This window comes from Otolemur garnettii, unplaced genomic scaffold (assembly GCF_000181295.1).
Source record: "Otolemur garnettii isolate 467f Iridium unplaced genomic scaffold, OtoGar3 scaffold00044, whole genome shotgun sequence".
NCBI lineage: Eukaryota > Metazoa > Chordata > Mammalia > Primates > Galagidae > Otolemur > Otolemur garnettii.
Window position 1 is genome coordinate 13,744,528 of NW_003852439.1, and position 13,864 is coordinate 13,758,391.

The 13,864-nt window shown below is 44.6% G+C and overlaps 1 protein-coding gene across 10 annotated transcripts in view; it reads left to right on the forward strand.

The window, feature by feature from the left end:
* Positions 1-13,864, forward strand: part of RBFOX1 (RNA binding fox-1 homolog 1) — a 1,537,420-nt gene that overhangs the window by 1,400,489 nt on the left and 123,067 nt on the right. For 9 of the 10 annotated variants that reach the window (XM_012805709.1, XM_012805714.1, XM_012805707.1 and 6 more), the window contains one exon: positions 13,312-13,455. The exons of the other annotated variant lie outside the window; for it this stretch is intronic. In XM_012805709.1, the coding sequence (XP_012661163.1) occupies positions 13,312-13,455 (144 nt within the window). The remainder of the gene's footprint in view (positions 1-13,311; positions 13,456-13,864) is intronic. 10 annotated transcript variants of the gene reach the window in all.

Genomic DNA, 13,864 nt, shown 5'->3' on the forward strand with positions numbered 1-13,864 from the left:
AGTATGTCCATTTCCTAACATGCATATGCCTCTCCTCACCTGCCTTTGTGAAAGAAATTAGCCTACTGACAAATGAGATTTGGAACTCAGAACCTGAAAAGTGTCAGTTTGCAGAAAATTATGTATTTTACGTGACAAGATTCTTTGTCAAATTTAGGTACATAGAGATATCAATGTTCACAAAGAATAATATCTACATGTCTCTGTATATACTGGGAAAACCCGGTAGTCCTAGAACAAAACTCGGGGGGGTGCTTCTTAATTCCTTTTAAGGAATTTGCAACAAACAGAAGCAATTAGTAAGAAAAATCCAGGGAAGTTCACTGAGATCAGTTCTGTCTTAAATCACCATCCATTTTCTGCAGCTGAATTGTGCTTTTAGTAGTTTTCTTAGGCCTAGAAAATTAACATACATATAATATTGCCATTTGGTTCCTTTAAATCTTGCGTAATACATTAGAGGGAAAAAATCGTTGAGCTAGGTGGAATCAAGGATTCAGTATAAAATATCAACAGTTGGTTGTTGTTGTTCGATTAGTGTTTAGGTTGGCCTTAATTTCTGAGTGGGACGGAAATTTGAAGAAAATCAGGAGGACAAGGTGGGGTGTGGAGAAAGCTCCAGAGGGTCACTCCTTGCAAGGGGAGGTTACCTCTTGGAATGTTGCCGTAAGGGTCTCACGGAAAAGCCATGTCGTGAAGAATAAGCACGCTTATTGAAATTGTGTTTTAAATAAAGGGGACCATCTGCTCGCTCAGGTAGAATGGCGAGCTTCTTTATTTGCTCTTGGTTTATATAGGCAATCTTGTGCATGAGCACAATGCAGCCATGACCTCATTAATCTATTCATTACAATCCCTCTGCACATGCGCGTTGGGCATCAATGACTTCATTACTCCATTTAAACATCTTATGACCACCCGCCCTGTAAGTAGCTCCTCCCTGGTAATCTGATAATCCACCCAGCATACACCTTTAAGCATAACCCTTACAACATGACCCAGTTTAACATAACTTAATGAAGAACATGTCAGTTATTACTTTCTTTGATCTTATCTAATGAAGCCTGAGGCTATGGGGGAAAGAGACGATTTGAATGTCTGCTCTACTGACCATGCCATTTGGAGGCAGTTACTTCAAATCTTTAAGCAAAGCATAGAGAAACTTCTTGGGCATATAGGAGTTTGTGTGCAAACCTCTGTTCCCATGTAGGCCTTAAGTCGGGTGTGGGGAGGGGGGGTTCCTGGAGGCTTTTATAAGGAATTCTCAGGCTGGACTTCTCAAAAGCCTTTCATGAGCCCAGGTTTCATCTGTGCCATTAGATACCTGTATGACATTACCATTCCCGGACCTGTCAGCAAGCGACCTTCATCACTTACCACAGATCAGGAAAGGTTACTCCATTCCCAGACCCATCAGTAAGTGACCTTCATCACTTACCAAAGATCAGGAAAGGTTACTGATGGGTATCTGGCCAGTTTTCCAAAGGGCTTTTCATTGGCCTTATAAAGTTCACCTTAATTCCTTAACACAGTCTGGAAATGCTATTTCAGCCAAAGCCTTGGTCATCTTAGGCTCACAACTAACCTGGCCACATGGGATTCTGCCTCAGTTTCTTACAAGTATGCCTGCACAAAGTCTTTTCACTGCTCTCTCTCAAATGGCTTTTTTGGCCAGAGCCATACAGGAGTTTCGCCTATAATTCAGTCTGGAGGGTTACTGAGCTAAAAAACAAGAAGGCTCATCTTCACGATGCCACAAACACAGAAGACAGTGGCAGGGTTCTTGGGAGAACTTGACATTTTTTTTTTAAATGAGGTGGGCGTGGGGTGACATGGCACAGAGATGTGTCCCTGCTTCTAACCTAGAGATTTATAAAGGTGGATTCTTGCTAGCATCCCCTAGCTCAGAAAGAATGGTGGTAGAGAACCCATGAAGGTGCCTGCCACTTGTCCCCTTCTGTTCCTGTGGATCTTGAAGGAGCCTGAAGCGAGAGAAGAACGTGGGGTTCCATAGCTGTCCAGGAAGCCCAGCACTGAAGGAGGACAGCTCATCTAACAGGAGAGCTGGGAGGACTGGCCACTGCAGGTGGCTGTGAAGATATATGACTCCAGGCAGCATCGGAGGACGACAGGGGGTGCCTGATCACTGTCCCAAGGCCCCCAGCCATGCTGACTCCACTTCTGTGGATGCTGACAGGGGCACCAGAGCCTCCACGGAGTGAGAGAGAAGGCAGAGAGAGAAGCATCCATTTTCATGAGATGTTTCTACCTCCTGGGGCCCTTCTCCCCTCCTGGGGCCTCTAGTCCTGAGAGAATCTGGGCCCAAGAGAAGGAGGAAGAGAGAGGTTCCAGAGGTGACCCTGCTGGAGAAGGTGACCACTTCAGGTCCATTGGGCCACAGATCTATAGCAATAGGAAGAGAGACTTTGAATCTCATTGACTCTGGAAGCTTGAAAATGGACTGACCTGAGTTTTAACAACCAAGTACCCGGGAAGCTCTGGCATCTTCCTTAGGTATCATTAAGGGACTTGACCCAGGGGACGGCCATGCTGGGGCTCTAAATCATCCTGCCCTGCTGCCTCAGAGGTACTGACTGAGGCTCTCAAAGAAGCTCTTTGCCCCTTGGAACCTCAGTTCCTTAGTCATAAAATGGGCACAGTAATGGAATCTTCCTGTCTGAGTCACCAAGTGATGCAGTGAAATATAATGTATACAAAGAGCTTAACAGGATGCTCATCGTTCACCCACTGTTCATTAAATGCCAGTCGGGCATCAGCCACTGTTCCGGATGTGGATCATTATAATCACCATGGGCCAGGAACCATCCTGAGCACTCACAGGTCCTGACTCATTTGGGGTAGATGCTAATAGTATTCCGTTTTCTAAATGAAGGAAAGGAGACCCAAAGAGGTTACATAACTTGCTCAAGGTCACCTACATAGGAAGTAGTGGAGCTGGAATTCAAACCCAGATAATCTAGTTTCAAACTCTATAAATACTTATTGTTGTTATCATCATCATTATCCGTATATTCTTAAACTATTTATTCCTGGAAGTATAAACCAAAGCTTTGGAACATGAAGAAGTAAAGGAAAAATACATTCTATAGTCTTATCATTTTGCTTTCTGATAGGCAATTCCCAGCTTCCAACCCGGCCGCCTGGTGCTCAATAAATACGTTTTGAATGATTGGGTAAGTGAGCACCCAGTTTCAAGCCTTGCCCCTCTCTGGGACAGATGTGCTTCTGTGTTGGAGATGTCTGGAGGTTCTGCTTCAGTAACACTGCTGGAGACTGAGTTATGTCTCCCACCCTCACTTCATTTGTGGAAACCCTTAATCCCCCAGGGTCATGGTATTTAGGTATAGATAAGGTCATTGGGGTGGGGTATCAATGAGGGGACTATGTCCTTGTAAGAGAAGAAAGAGATGCCAGAGCTGTTCTGTCTCTGACACAGGAGGACAGAGCAGGAAGAAGGTCATCTGCAAGCCAGGAAGAGAGCCCTCACCAGGATCAGAACTGGCTGGCACCTTGATCTTGGACTTGTAACCTCAAGAACTGTGATAAAAACCTGTTGTTTAAGCCACCCAGTCTATGATATTTTGTTATAGCAGCTTGAGGAGACTAATACAGACTAATACTCGACAGCCTCTCACCTTTCCTGGTGTGGTAAATACCTAGCCTTTCTCCAAAGTATAAAAAAAGAAGCCACGAAATTTGTAGTCAGCTCTTCTCTGTCCTCCAGCCCTCCTCCTTTCTGAGGAATTTCATCATTTGAGCAGAGCATTGAATTTATTTGAGTGGAGGGAAATGCGATGTATTTCTTAAATCTGTGTCACCTGGCTTTGGAATCAGCCCAGCCAGAGCTCAGAATGAGGCATTAACTACATCCAAAGCTGTGTGATTAACTTATTTGTTTGCCTACAAAGCTCAAATGAAAAAGCAGGAAGCCGGGGGAATCTGCACGAGCCCCGTTTTTGAAGTAGGATTGTGAGAAAACCTGAACTGTGGGTTTTAATTCACATTCCCTGGGCTTACCATTATTATTATTTTTAATGGAAAATAACTTTTCACCATCTTGCCTCATTTTAAATGGAGAATGTGCAATATTGTCTAATGCGGGGTATGGAGTTGATTTAGTATGCATGATTTTCCTCCTCCCCATTCTTTGGTTCTTTGTACACATTCAATATAGTTACATTTCTTGCTTAGAACATATATATTTTCCCCCTGAACTTTTCTCGATTGCTTTTTTATCAGGTTTACAAATCAAATCAAGTAGGTATATTGCAGAGCTCTGTGATATTATTTTCTGAGCTTATAGTACAATGTATTGAATTATGCCAGCCCATGCTCTGCCCTGCTATTCTCTGCAGATTGAGGGAGAGGGACCGTGGACCCTGTAAATTCACTCGGCACCCGGCATTACTGGCTAAATCAAGACCGCCATTCAGGCTGCAAGAAGAGACAGAGCGAGTGTTCGTTACACAAATCAATTTGGTCCAAAGTACATCGCAGTGGGTACTCAACCATCGCTCACAAAATATTGTCAACTTAATCAAATAATGCCTCAAAGACACTCACAAGCTTTTCTGTCTGAGAAATAACTTGATTGGGGGAGGAGGGAGAAGCGCCTGGCTATTCAAAGTACACTTTTTATTTATCGCTGCGAGGAGTTTTGCTCCTGGATGGGATGAAGCCTGTAGGAAAGTAAAGAGGCTGAATATTCAGTAGGTTGAGGATGGGGAATCAGCCTCCATCTGCATCCTGTCCTCGCTGTAGCGTTTCCATACCTGGATTTGGGGAATTGGGAATGCTCGCGGACAAAGCAGCAGCTGGCCCCCAAAGTATCTCCTAGAAGGGTTCAGTAAAGAAGAGTACCTACTATGTGTCACATTCAAGGGCTTCACACATGGCTTTGCCATCGTGTTTATTCCCAGGATCGTCATATTCTGGTGTGACAGAAAAGTCAAGTACAATAAGAATGTTTAAGGAAATGGTTAGTAGGGTCAACCCCGAGCCCTAATACCTTCAAGGAAGCATCTGAAGCAGCCTGGCTCTGTTTGCCTTTTGGTTGGTGGGTGTGCTGGGGCTTCACTCACAGAACTCAGCACTCTGGCTCTGATCCAGATGTGGACTATAATCTTTGTTCCTTTGTACAAGTGTTTTGCAGTTTCCCTCAATGGCTGTGCTTAGACTTTCCAGAGCATCTTCACTGTGACCTTGAAAAGCCACTGAAGGGTGAAAAGAGTCCAAAGAGAAGGACTCTAAATATCCTAAATTTAATCCTGCCATCTCCTGGCTATGTGACTTTGAAGAGATCACATAACCTCTCTGAACCTCCATTTTCCAAGTTGTGAGGGCAGCTCAGTGGGAAACATCTAGCAAGATGCCCAGCTCATGGTAGAAGCACCACACAGTACTGTGTTCAGCCGTCTGTCCCCGACCTTTTAGCCTTAGGCTTTGTGTATGAGCTACAGTAGGTGGAAGCATTCAGCATCAGAATCCTGTCAGAATTCTTTGTCTACCTTAGAATAGGGAAGAAGCAGAAGCCATCCACGGTGGTCCTTGTCCATGTCACCGGTGTTAATATGTCCTCTAGGTAACTGGTAAATGTTCTAAAATTATAAGCAAAATGTAGATGTATGTGAACCTTTCTCCCAGTGAGTGGGTCCACAATGTTCACAAAATCATCACTGTGTCCGTGAACACAGAGATAGGTTAAGAATCTGTATGTACAGCGTAAAGAAAATGCCACCAAATAACAATGACAATGACAGCAATGAGAGGCACTCCAGACAGCTGCCACTGGGGGAACCATTTGTCGGAGAGACCAGGGCTATGTGGTGTACATGGATAGTATCTTTAATTTTTACATTACCACCCAAGGAAGATACTAGTATTCCACTTTTATTTCATTAATTTTTTTTTTTTAAATTTGAGACTTAGATGAAGTTGACTTCATCATCTTCCTTATTTTAAAGGACACCATTGTCACTGTCCTGGGAAGCAGCTGTTTTGCCCGCGTGTCTCTCTTTAAACCTATTCTGTGCTCTTGTCCCTCCCAACACGCTGTGGCTGTCCTGGAATCGTCTTGCCTGCAGCTTTCTGATGAGGAAGGCTCATGGTTTCTTGTCGCTGCCATAACAGATGACCACAAACTTGGTGTCTTCAGCCACACAGATGGATTACGTTACAGTTCCGGAAGTCAGAAGCCGGACGTGGATAGCACCAGGCTAAACATGATTTTAGCCATCAGGATTATATTTCTCTCAATAGGCTTTTGACAGGATTCATCCCCTTGCCTTTTTTGGCTCCAAGAGGCCACCCTTCATCCCTCTTCAAAACCAGGAATGACAGGTTGAGTTTTTTCATGTCACATCAGCAATTGTCCTCTCTTCCGCTCCACTGGCCTCTGCGTTCCACTTCTGAGGACCCTGATGATTCTATAGGTCCACACAGGTAATCCAGAATAATCTTCTTATTGTGTGGCCAGGTGATCAGCAACCTTGATTCCATCTGCAGTCTTACCAGGTGAAGTGACCTATGCAGGGTTCCAGGGATTAGACCATTAAGATCCTTAAGCGGCTGTTACTTTGCCTGACACAGGGGACGACCAGCTGCTGGTGCTTGAGCACTTTAAAAAAAAAAAAAAAATGGCCAGTGTGACACAGGTGTGGAATTTTTAATCTGATTCAACTTTCGTTGAACTATAAGCCCTGACACTTGCACTTGATTCAGTTATTAGGAACCTCTGAAGTATGTTTAGAAACCCCATCATTCATTTTTCAAAGCCTAAATGCAGGTCAAGTATTGTCAATGACAATCCAGTGTCCATAGGGAGATAAGACGTGAGTATGAAATAGACACAGGTTTCAAAGAGTTCAAAAAAAAAAAAACATTCTCTCACATATATACATTTTTTTGTATTTTTGTTGATGGTATAATGAAATAATTTTTTAATAAATTAGGTTAAAGTAAGATATATATTTTAAATTAATATTTATATCTTTTTATTTTTTAAAAACGTGGCTTCTAGAAATTCTATAATTCCACACATGTATATCACTCACGTTTTACTAGGTGGGACTGCCCTGAAATACCTACCAGCATCCTTGAACTCTATCAAGTGCTGTGTTGTCAGTACACATGTTCTTAATCTGCATCAGATGTAACTTGGTACAGTTCTTACTTTCTTTCTGATTGCTGCCTTCCTCCTCCCCTCAGCACTGTGCTTTGAAATCTCATTTCTCTGTATATTCTGATTCCTGCTGACAACTTGATGGGGTATCCCCCAAGTGTGTGCACACCCCACGTTTTACTCCGCCATCCCTGGGTGAGGAACGGCGGTCCCTAGCTCCCTGGGCCCACAGACAACCCAGTGATGGAAATCTTTGACCTAGAAACAGGGTTCCAAAGAATGTAAGGAGCTGGGTTTGTAAGGGATGAAACCAGGGTTTTAACTCAAACAAATCTAGCCACAAATACCGCTTACCTCTGCTTTTCCTCCCAGTTACCTGGTCACCACCAAAAGGTGCCCCACAGGGGGAGCTCAGTAGCGGCCACTGGGCTCAGAGAGGGGACGCTGTGGGGTGGGGTCAAAATCTGAAAGGCACAGATTTTTACAGGGCTTCGCATTCTCTCTCAAGTAGTCGTCCCCGGATTGGTCGATATGAGAATCCAATTTCACCAGGATTAGTCTTGGGTTGCTCAGAGCTTTTCATTGAATTAGGAATGATCACAGCAGAGGGAGCCCCATGGTTCTTTATTAAGGTCTTTGTGGAAGCACTAAGGGTTCTTCGGGAGATTAAACTGCCGGTGCTGTTTTCTTAACATTTATAACCTGCACCGATACCTGGGGAGTTTATTTATTAAGAAAAATTCTGCGGCAGACATCCCGCCTCCTAATAGGGCCCTCACACTGGGCCAGAGCAGGAGCTGGCATTGTGGTCCTAATGAGCTCGTTTGGGAACCTCAGCCAAGCACTGCTGGGAAACCTACCTCTTGAGGTTAATGGACTTTCTATCCATGTCGGATCCCGCGGCCTTCCATGAGCAATGTGGAGGCTGCATTTTGGAGTCATGCATAGCCATGGACCTGAAGAAAAATCAAAAGCTGATGGTCATTAATACTGTTAATAAGGGTAATTATAATGCCCCTTCTTTATTCACAAGACGTAACAGTTCATGAAGACTTGGCACCTGTATCCTACTCTGAAGGGTCTGAGACCTTACCCTGTGTGGTTCAGCGGTTTCCGCTGGCACAACTCTGCCTCCTGGAGAACACTTGAATCCCTGGAGTTATTTTCAGTAGTTCCAACCCAGGAGAAGCCTTCTGACATCTAGTGGGGCACCAAATACCTGCCCTGCACGGGATGGGGCTCCCACAGCAAAGGAACCGGCCCCAAACATCAGCAGTGTTGTGGCCAGAAACACCGTTCCAGCTGTGGGGATGAAACAGTGAACAGAAAAGCCACAGTCTCTGCTCTCAGGGAATTGCATTTTGGTGGAAAAGATAGGTGACATCCAAGATAACGGAGCAGATAATGTAAGGGTGGGGTAGGGTGTGTGCTGTGACGAGTCAGCGGGCAAGGAGGGAGGGGGTGCTGGTGCAGGGCTGCTGTGGGCCACAAAGCCAGTGAAGGCTTCTCTGATGGGTGATATCCAGGCAGAGGTTGTATTGAGGAGAAGGCAGAGCACGTGAGCTTGTGGGGAAAGAGTCTTCCAGGCCAACGGAGTAATAACTGCAGAGACTGAAGTGGTAACCCACTGAGTGTGTTGAAGGAAAAGCAAAGGGACCAATGACCAAGACATCACAAAGACAGGAATGCACTGAGCCTCGTAGAGGGGTCTGTCCTGGCCGCGTGACCTTGTACCTCTAAGATCCTTCGTCTTCCAAATGTTCTCAGTGTCCGCTAGGCTCTGAGTGAATGAACACTATTTATTGGGTTGCTGTGTCCCACCTTCTGATCTCTCCAATATGGCCATGAAGTATATTTCTAAATCCAGGTGAGTCTCCCTTGAAAGCAAAGAACAAACTTTTAAAAATCCCAGACCCAGATGAATCAAGACGTCTTTCAGCAGTTAGTTCCCGTGGAGCCTTGACATGCTTCAGCTCTGGGGAATGTAACCATGAATCCCAGAGTCACAGCCCTTCTGGGATGTATATTCTAGCTACTCGGTTCTATTAGCAAGTTTACTAGCTTTTTCACATTGTTTTTCCTCCTGAGAAATTTCACCCCATGCTTTTGCTTCAAGCTGCAGCAAAGCTCTCGGGGATGCTGTATCTACTTACTGACCTATGTGAGGCACAGTGGTAGACACAGGGCTGGTATGTCCTTGTCCTTGAGTGCTGGTGGCCTTTCAGGAGGCTGGTGAAAGGCTTCCCAGCCCAGCTGAGGAATGTCACTGCATCCAGGGCTAAGTGCAGAGAAGGAGTCAGGCTGGTGAAGGGAAGACACAGTCTCGTCTCTGTAGGGGACCTCATTAGAGTGACCTTCATGACACGTGGGAGATTGAAAGGGACATTCTTTCTTCTGGACCTGGTTTGAGGCCAGTCGTCTTGAGAGTTTCATGCTGTCTCTCTCTTGATAGCAGCTACCCTTTTGTAGGACACGCTCTTTTGATTTGTTTGTTTAGTGGGAGACTCCTGGGGGATGGTGGTAGATTGAATGGTGACCCCGAAACAAAGTGCCCATGTCGGAAGCTCCTACCTGCAATAAGTAACGTCTTTATAAGGAGAAAGACAGGAGGAGCTTTGCCTCCGGGACGCTGGGAGGTGGAAGGGGGCTGTGTGAAGATGGAGGCAGAGCCGAGTCACGCACTCCCACCCAGATAAGATCTGGAGCCACCAGAGGCTGGCAGGGGCAGAGCTTCCCGAGGGCGTGTGGCCCCCTGCTCGTACCTTGATTTCAGATTTCTGGACTCCATGGCGACAAGAGAATAAAGTTCTGTTGCTTGTGTTCATCTCTCCAGAAATGAATATAGAGACATAAAACGCAGGCTTCTATTCAATATGTCTTCCCTAAAAGGCCCCAGAAAAATGGAAGCAGAAACAGTGTACACACTCAGAGGAAAAAAATGATGACTCCTCAGTCCAGCCCTGATGTGCTGTGGGCAGTGTGGACACTGCTCCAGGCACTCGCTTCTGGGTTCATTCCTCCCCCCAGTCCCGTGAGAGGAGTACCGTCATTGTCCTTTGATAGATGAGTCCATTGAGGCTTAAAGAGATGAAGTGACCTGCCCAAGATGCGCAAATAATGGAAATGTTCTCTCTTTCTCTCTCTCACCCGCATACCCCATATACACACATGCTCGAGTCTGAACAAGTTTTCTTTTCTCTTTCTCAACCTCTGTACCATAATGCTCCTCTCCTTCCCTTTCCATATGCCCACAATGAGCTGAAACGTTTTTACTTTATATATTTTCTTTAACCATTATCACTGATGCACAGGTATTCCTGCCTAACAGTTTCTAGGCATTTGTATCTATGCGTATGCTACAAAATGATTAATTGAGCGTTGTATGTTTTCATCAAAGGAAACAACGCAAAGATTTCTCCAAAGTCCTGTTTGACTAGAGATGATTAATTTTAATTTTCACATGAGCAGCATAATGCTATTAATCATTTAATATGTTTAATCATAATCTCTGTAATTCCTAATTAGGTTTATTAAACTGAAACATCCAGCAGTTGTGCACAAATCCAAATCTAAGTCTCCTTCTTGGGATGAGAATGAGCTCGTTTTAATTTCACATTTAAACTGGAACTTCTAACAGAATGGAAAAAAAAGAAGGGACTGGAAGGTTGCGAGTCCTCGCTGATGCTGCTACAAGCTTGGAGTGTTAAGGTGGACCCAAATCTCATATTCCCAGGGGAGAAGACAGAGCTTTGCTCTGTGTGGGTCTCAGTGATATCACGCTGTTCTTTGACTATTACTTGAAGGGGCCAGAGTTGATTGTTCACTTCCCCGTTGATTAGTTTTTTCATCCACTGATAATACATTTGTGTGATCAGTCAGTGAATCAGCTAGCCATTAAACAGACATTTATCATTTGTGTCACAGCTGGGCACATCACACCCATGCTGGGATCCCCAAGTGACCCCTTACAGCTTTTAGGGTGAAGTTCAGATTCTTGCTTTGCACACAGGGCTTTGATCCAACACCCCCTACCTACTTCTGTAATCTATTGTCCTGCCGTTCCTTTATAAATACCCCTTCCAAGCAGTGGTGCTCAAGTCCACGTACCACTTCTCCAAATCCAGAATATGATTTCACATTTCTGTGTCTTTCCACGTGTTTTTCTGTCCCCTGATACAACATCAGACCATTTCATCTCTTCTCTTGGACTTCTCACACGTGAAATTTCACCTCCAAAACAGGCAAGGCTTGCTGACCTGCCACCTGTGATGTGTGTCCCCGATTTAAGGTTACTCAAGCCATCCCAATTCACTCTTATTCCAGCACTTAACAGTCCGTTGCCATTGTCTTTTTTCTGCTTCTGTGTCTTTCCTTAACTTGGGAACGGTCTGTGATTTGGAAGTTTACGCCTCTCTTGAGATTTTTAAAAACCTCTAGCACCCTAAAAACTTCATTACTTTCCATTTATTGAATATATACCATGTGCCAAGGATTCTGCCAACTCGGCACACGTTATTACGTTCAATCTTCACAGAGCCCTGTAAGGTGTGAATTCTTATTATTTCTAATTTTCCGCCTAAGAAAGTGATCACCATTCTTCTCCCTATTCGCTCCATCAGTATATGCAAAATCACTAAGTACATTGTTTTGTTGTCATCATGACAATGAACTTGACAGGTGAAGAAGTCATCTGGTGCGGTTTTTGCTATCAAATCTGCATGGAAGAATGGTGTGCCAGCCACTGGGAGGTCTTGACTTGGAAATGCAATTTGGGGTGTGTTCCTAAAGAGAATATAAGTGAAAGCTTCCAGTAAATAACCATGGTTGATGAGACAGTTGCTAATTATGCTCGTGTTATTTGGGTGTTTCTTTTATATTTCGCTTTGTAAGATTGTCGTCTCCTCTAAGTTATTATTATTTTACACCTGGCTGCCTGCATGGATAATTTTGTCGCAGTCGTATGCTTCTAAATTGCTTATAAATAGGTGAGGACAATTCTTTACTCATGAGTTTGATGGGCTCACCCATAGGCTTTGTGTCATAGTGTCTAAGAAGCAGGTGATCTGGTGTGGATGGCGTCTACTGCCACCTAGAGGGAGCATATGCTAATTGCAAAGAAAGTATCTGAAGTGTCTCTGAAATTTTGAAATTCTAGAACTGAGATGATGGCAGTGGCTATAATGATACGAGATGTTACTGTGATTTTCTCCTAGTTCATACCTGTATATGAGTGTCAATGTAATGTCATGTTATCCAGGATTATTTGGGGGGGGGGGACAGTGGAGCAACCAGGTATTATAATAACGTGACGTCATCTAGACCAACGTAGTACAGCAGAACTTTCTGCAGAGATAGAGATGTGCTGTGTCTGCATTCTCCACCATGGGTATGTGTCGCTCTTAAGCACTTGAAATTCAGCTACAGAAAACAAATTGTTATACTTTATTTCGTTTTAATTCACATAAACAGCAACAGGGGATCAGCTGTAGCGGACAGCGTGGGTTTGTACAATTAGAAAACTTAAAGTTAGAACTTAAAAAGGTTGATCAGTTGGTTACGTGTCCTGCAGAATGCCAAACAGCCTTTTCAAATATTTTTCTTCACATTTTATCTGTGCAGCCTGAAAGCTTACGTAGGCATACCTTACGGTCCTGAATGGTATCAGTTACGGAATACTTATTCTCCTACCTATAATGATTATTACCTCCTTTTGTGTGTGTGTGTGTGTGGCCGGGGCTGGGTTTGAACCCTCCACCTCTGGCATATGGGGCCAGTGCCCTACTCCTTTGAGCCACAGGTGCCGCCCTATTCCCTCTTTTTTTGTGAGGTGTTCACTCCCCAGCACCTCCCAGGCCCCTTCCCTTGTCTGATGTTTCTCTGCAGTGTTTTTTACCAGCTCCGTAAAATTTTTAATAATTTGTTTTACTGTCTTTCCTCCGTGAGACTTAGGTTCCACGAGGGTGGAGGTTTTTGTCTGCTTTGCTCACTGCTAAAGCCCAGATCCTCCACAATGGGTGCTTGAATGAATGAAAGACAAGACACAGCAGCTCCTTCCCATCCCCGGTTCCTTTGTTCTGGCATTTTCCTGCCATTAAGGGGACGCAGAAGCACAGTGACATAGACCATGTGTGTCTACTCAGAGCCTCTTTGCTCTCCTCTTGTTCTTTTAGCAGACGGACGACGCAGCACCCACGGATGGGCAGCCCCAGACACAACCTTCAGAAAACACGGAAAACAAGTCCCAGCCCAAACGGCTGCATGTCTCCAACATCCCCTTCAGGTTCCGGGATCCAGACCTCCGACAAATGTTTGGTGTAAGTACTTCCTTTCTGCTAGCGATGTCCACTCTGGGTCCCCAGAGTCCTCTCCTCTCATGTAAGTTTTTGGTATTTACAGTAATAAGATGAGCTGTTTCTGTAGGGGTGGGGCAGGCAGGCAGTGGGGAGTGGGGGGGTTCGTTGTGGCTGCACACTCTTTATGACTGAGCACGTATTTCTTTATAGATGTTCACCATGTTTCCACTTGGCCAAATGGTCTTCCTCCAATAAGTAATGTGAATGTCAGATGGAAATTAAACTCCTAGATGACTCACTGCTGAAACAAGCCCATTGATGACCCCAAATCCAGTGGCCAGCTCCATAAAATTTTGACCAGTACCCCATATCGTGGCTCAGATGTGCGTTATGAGTCCTCTTGGTTTTGTTCTCTATTGCAGTTATCGAA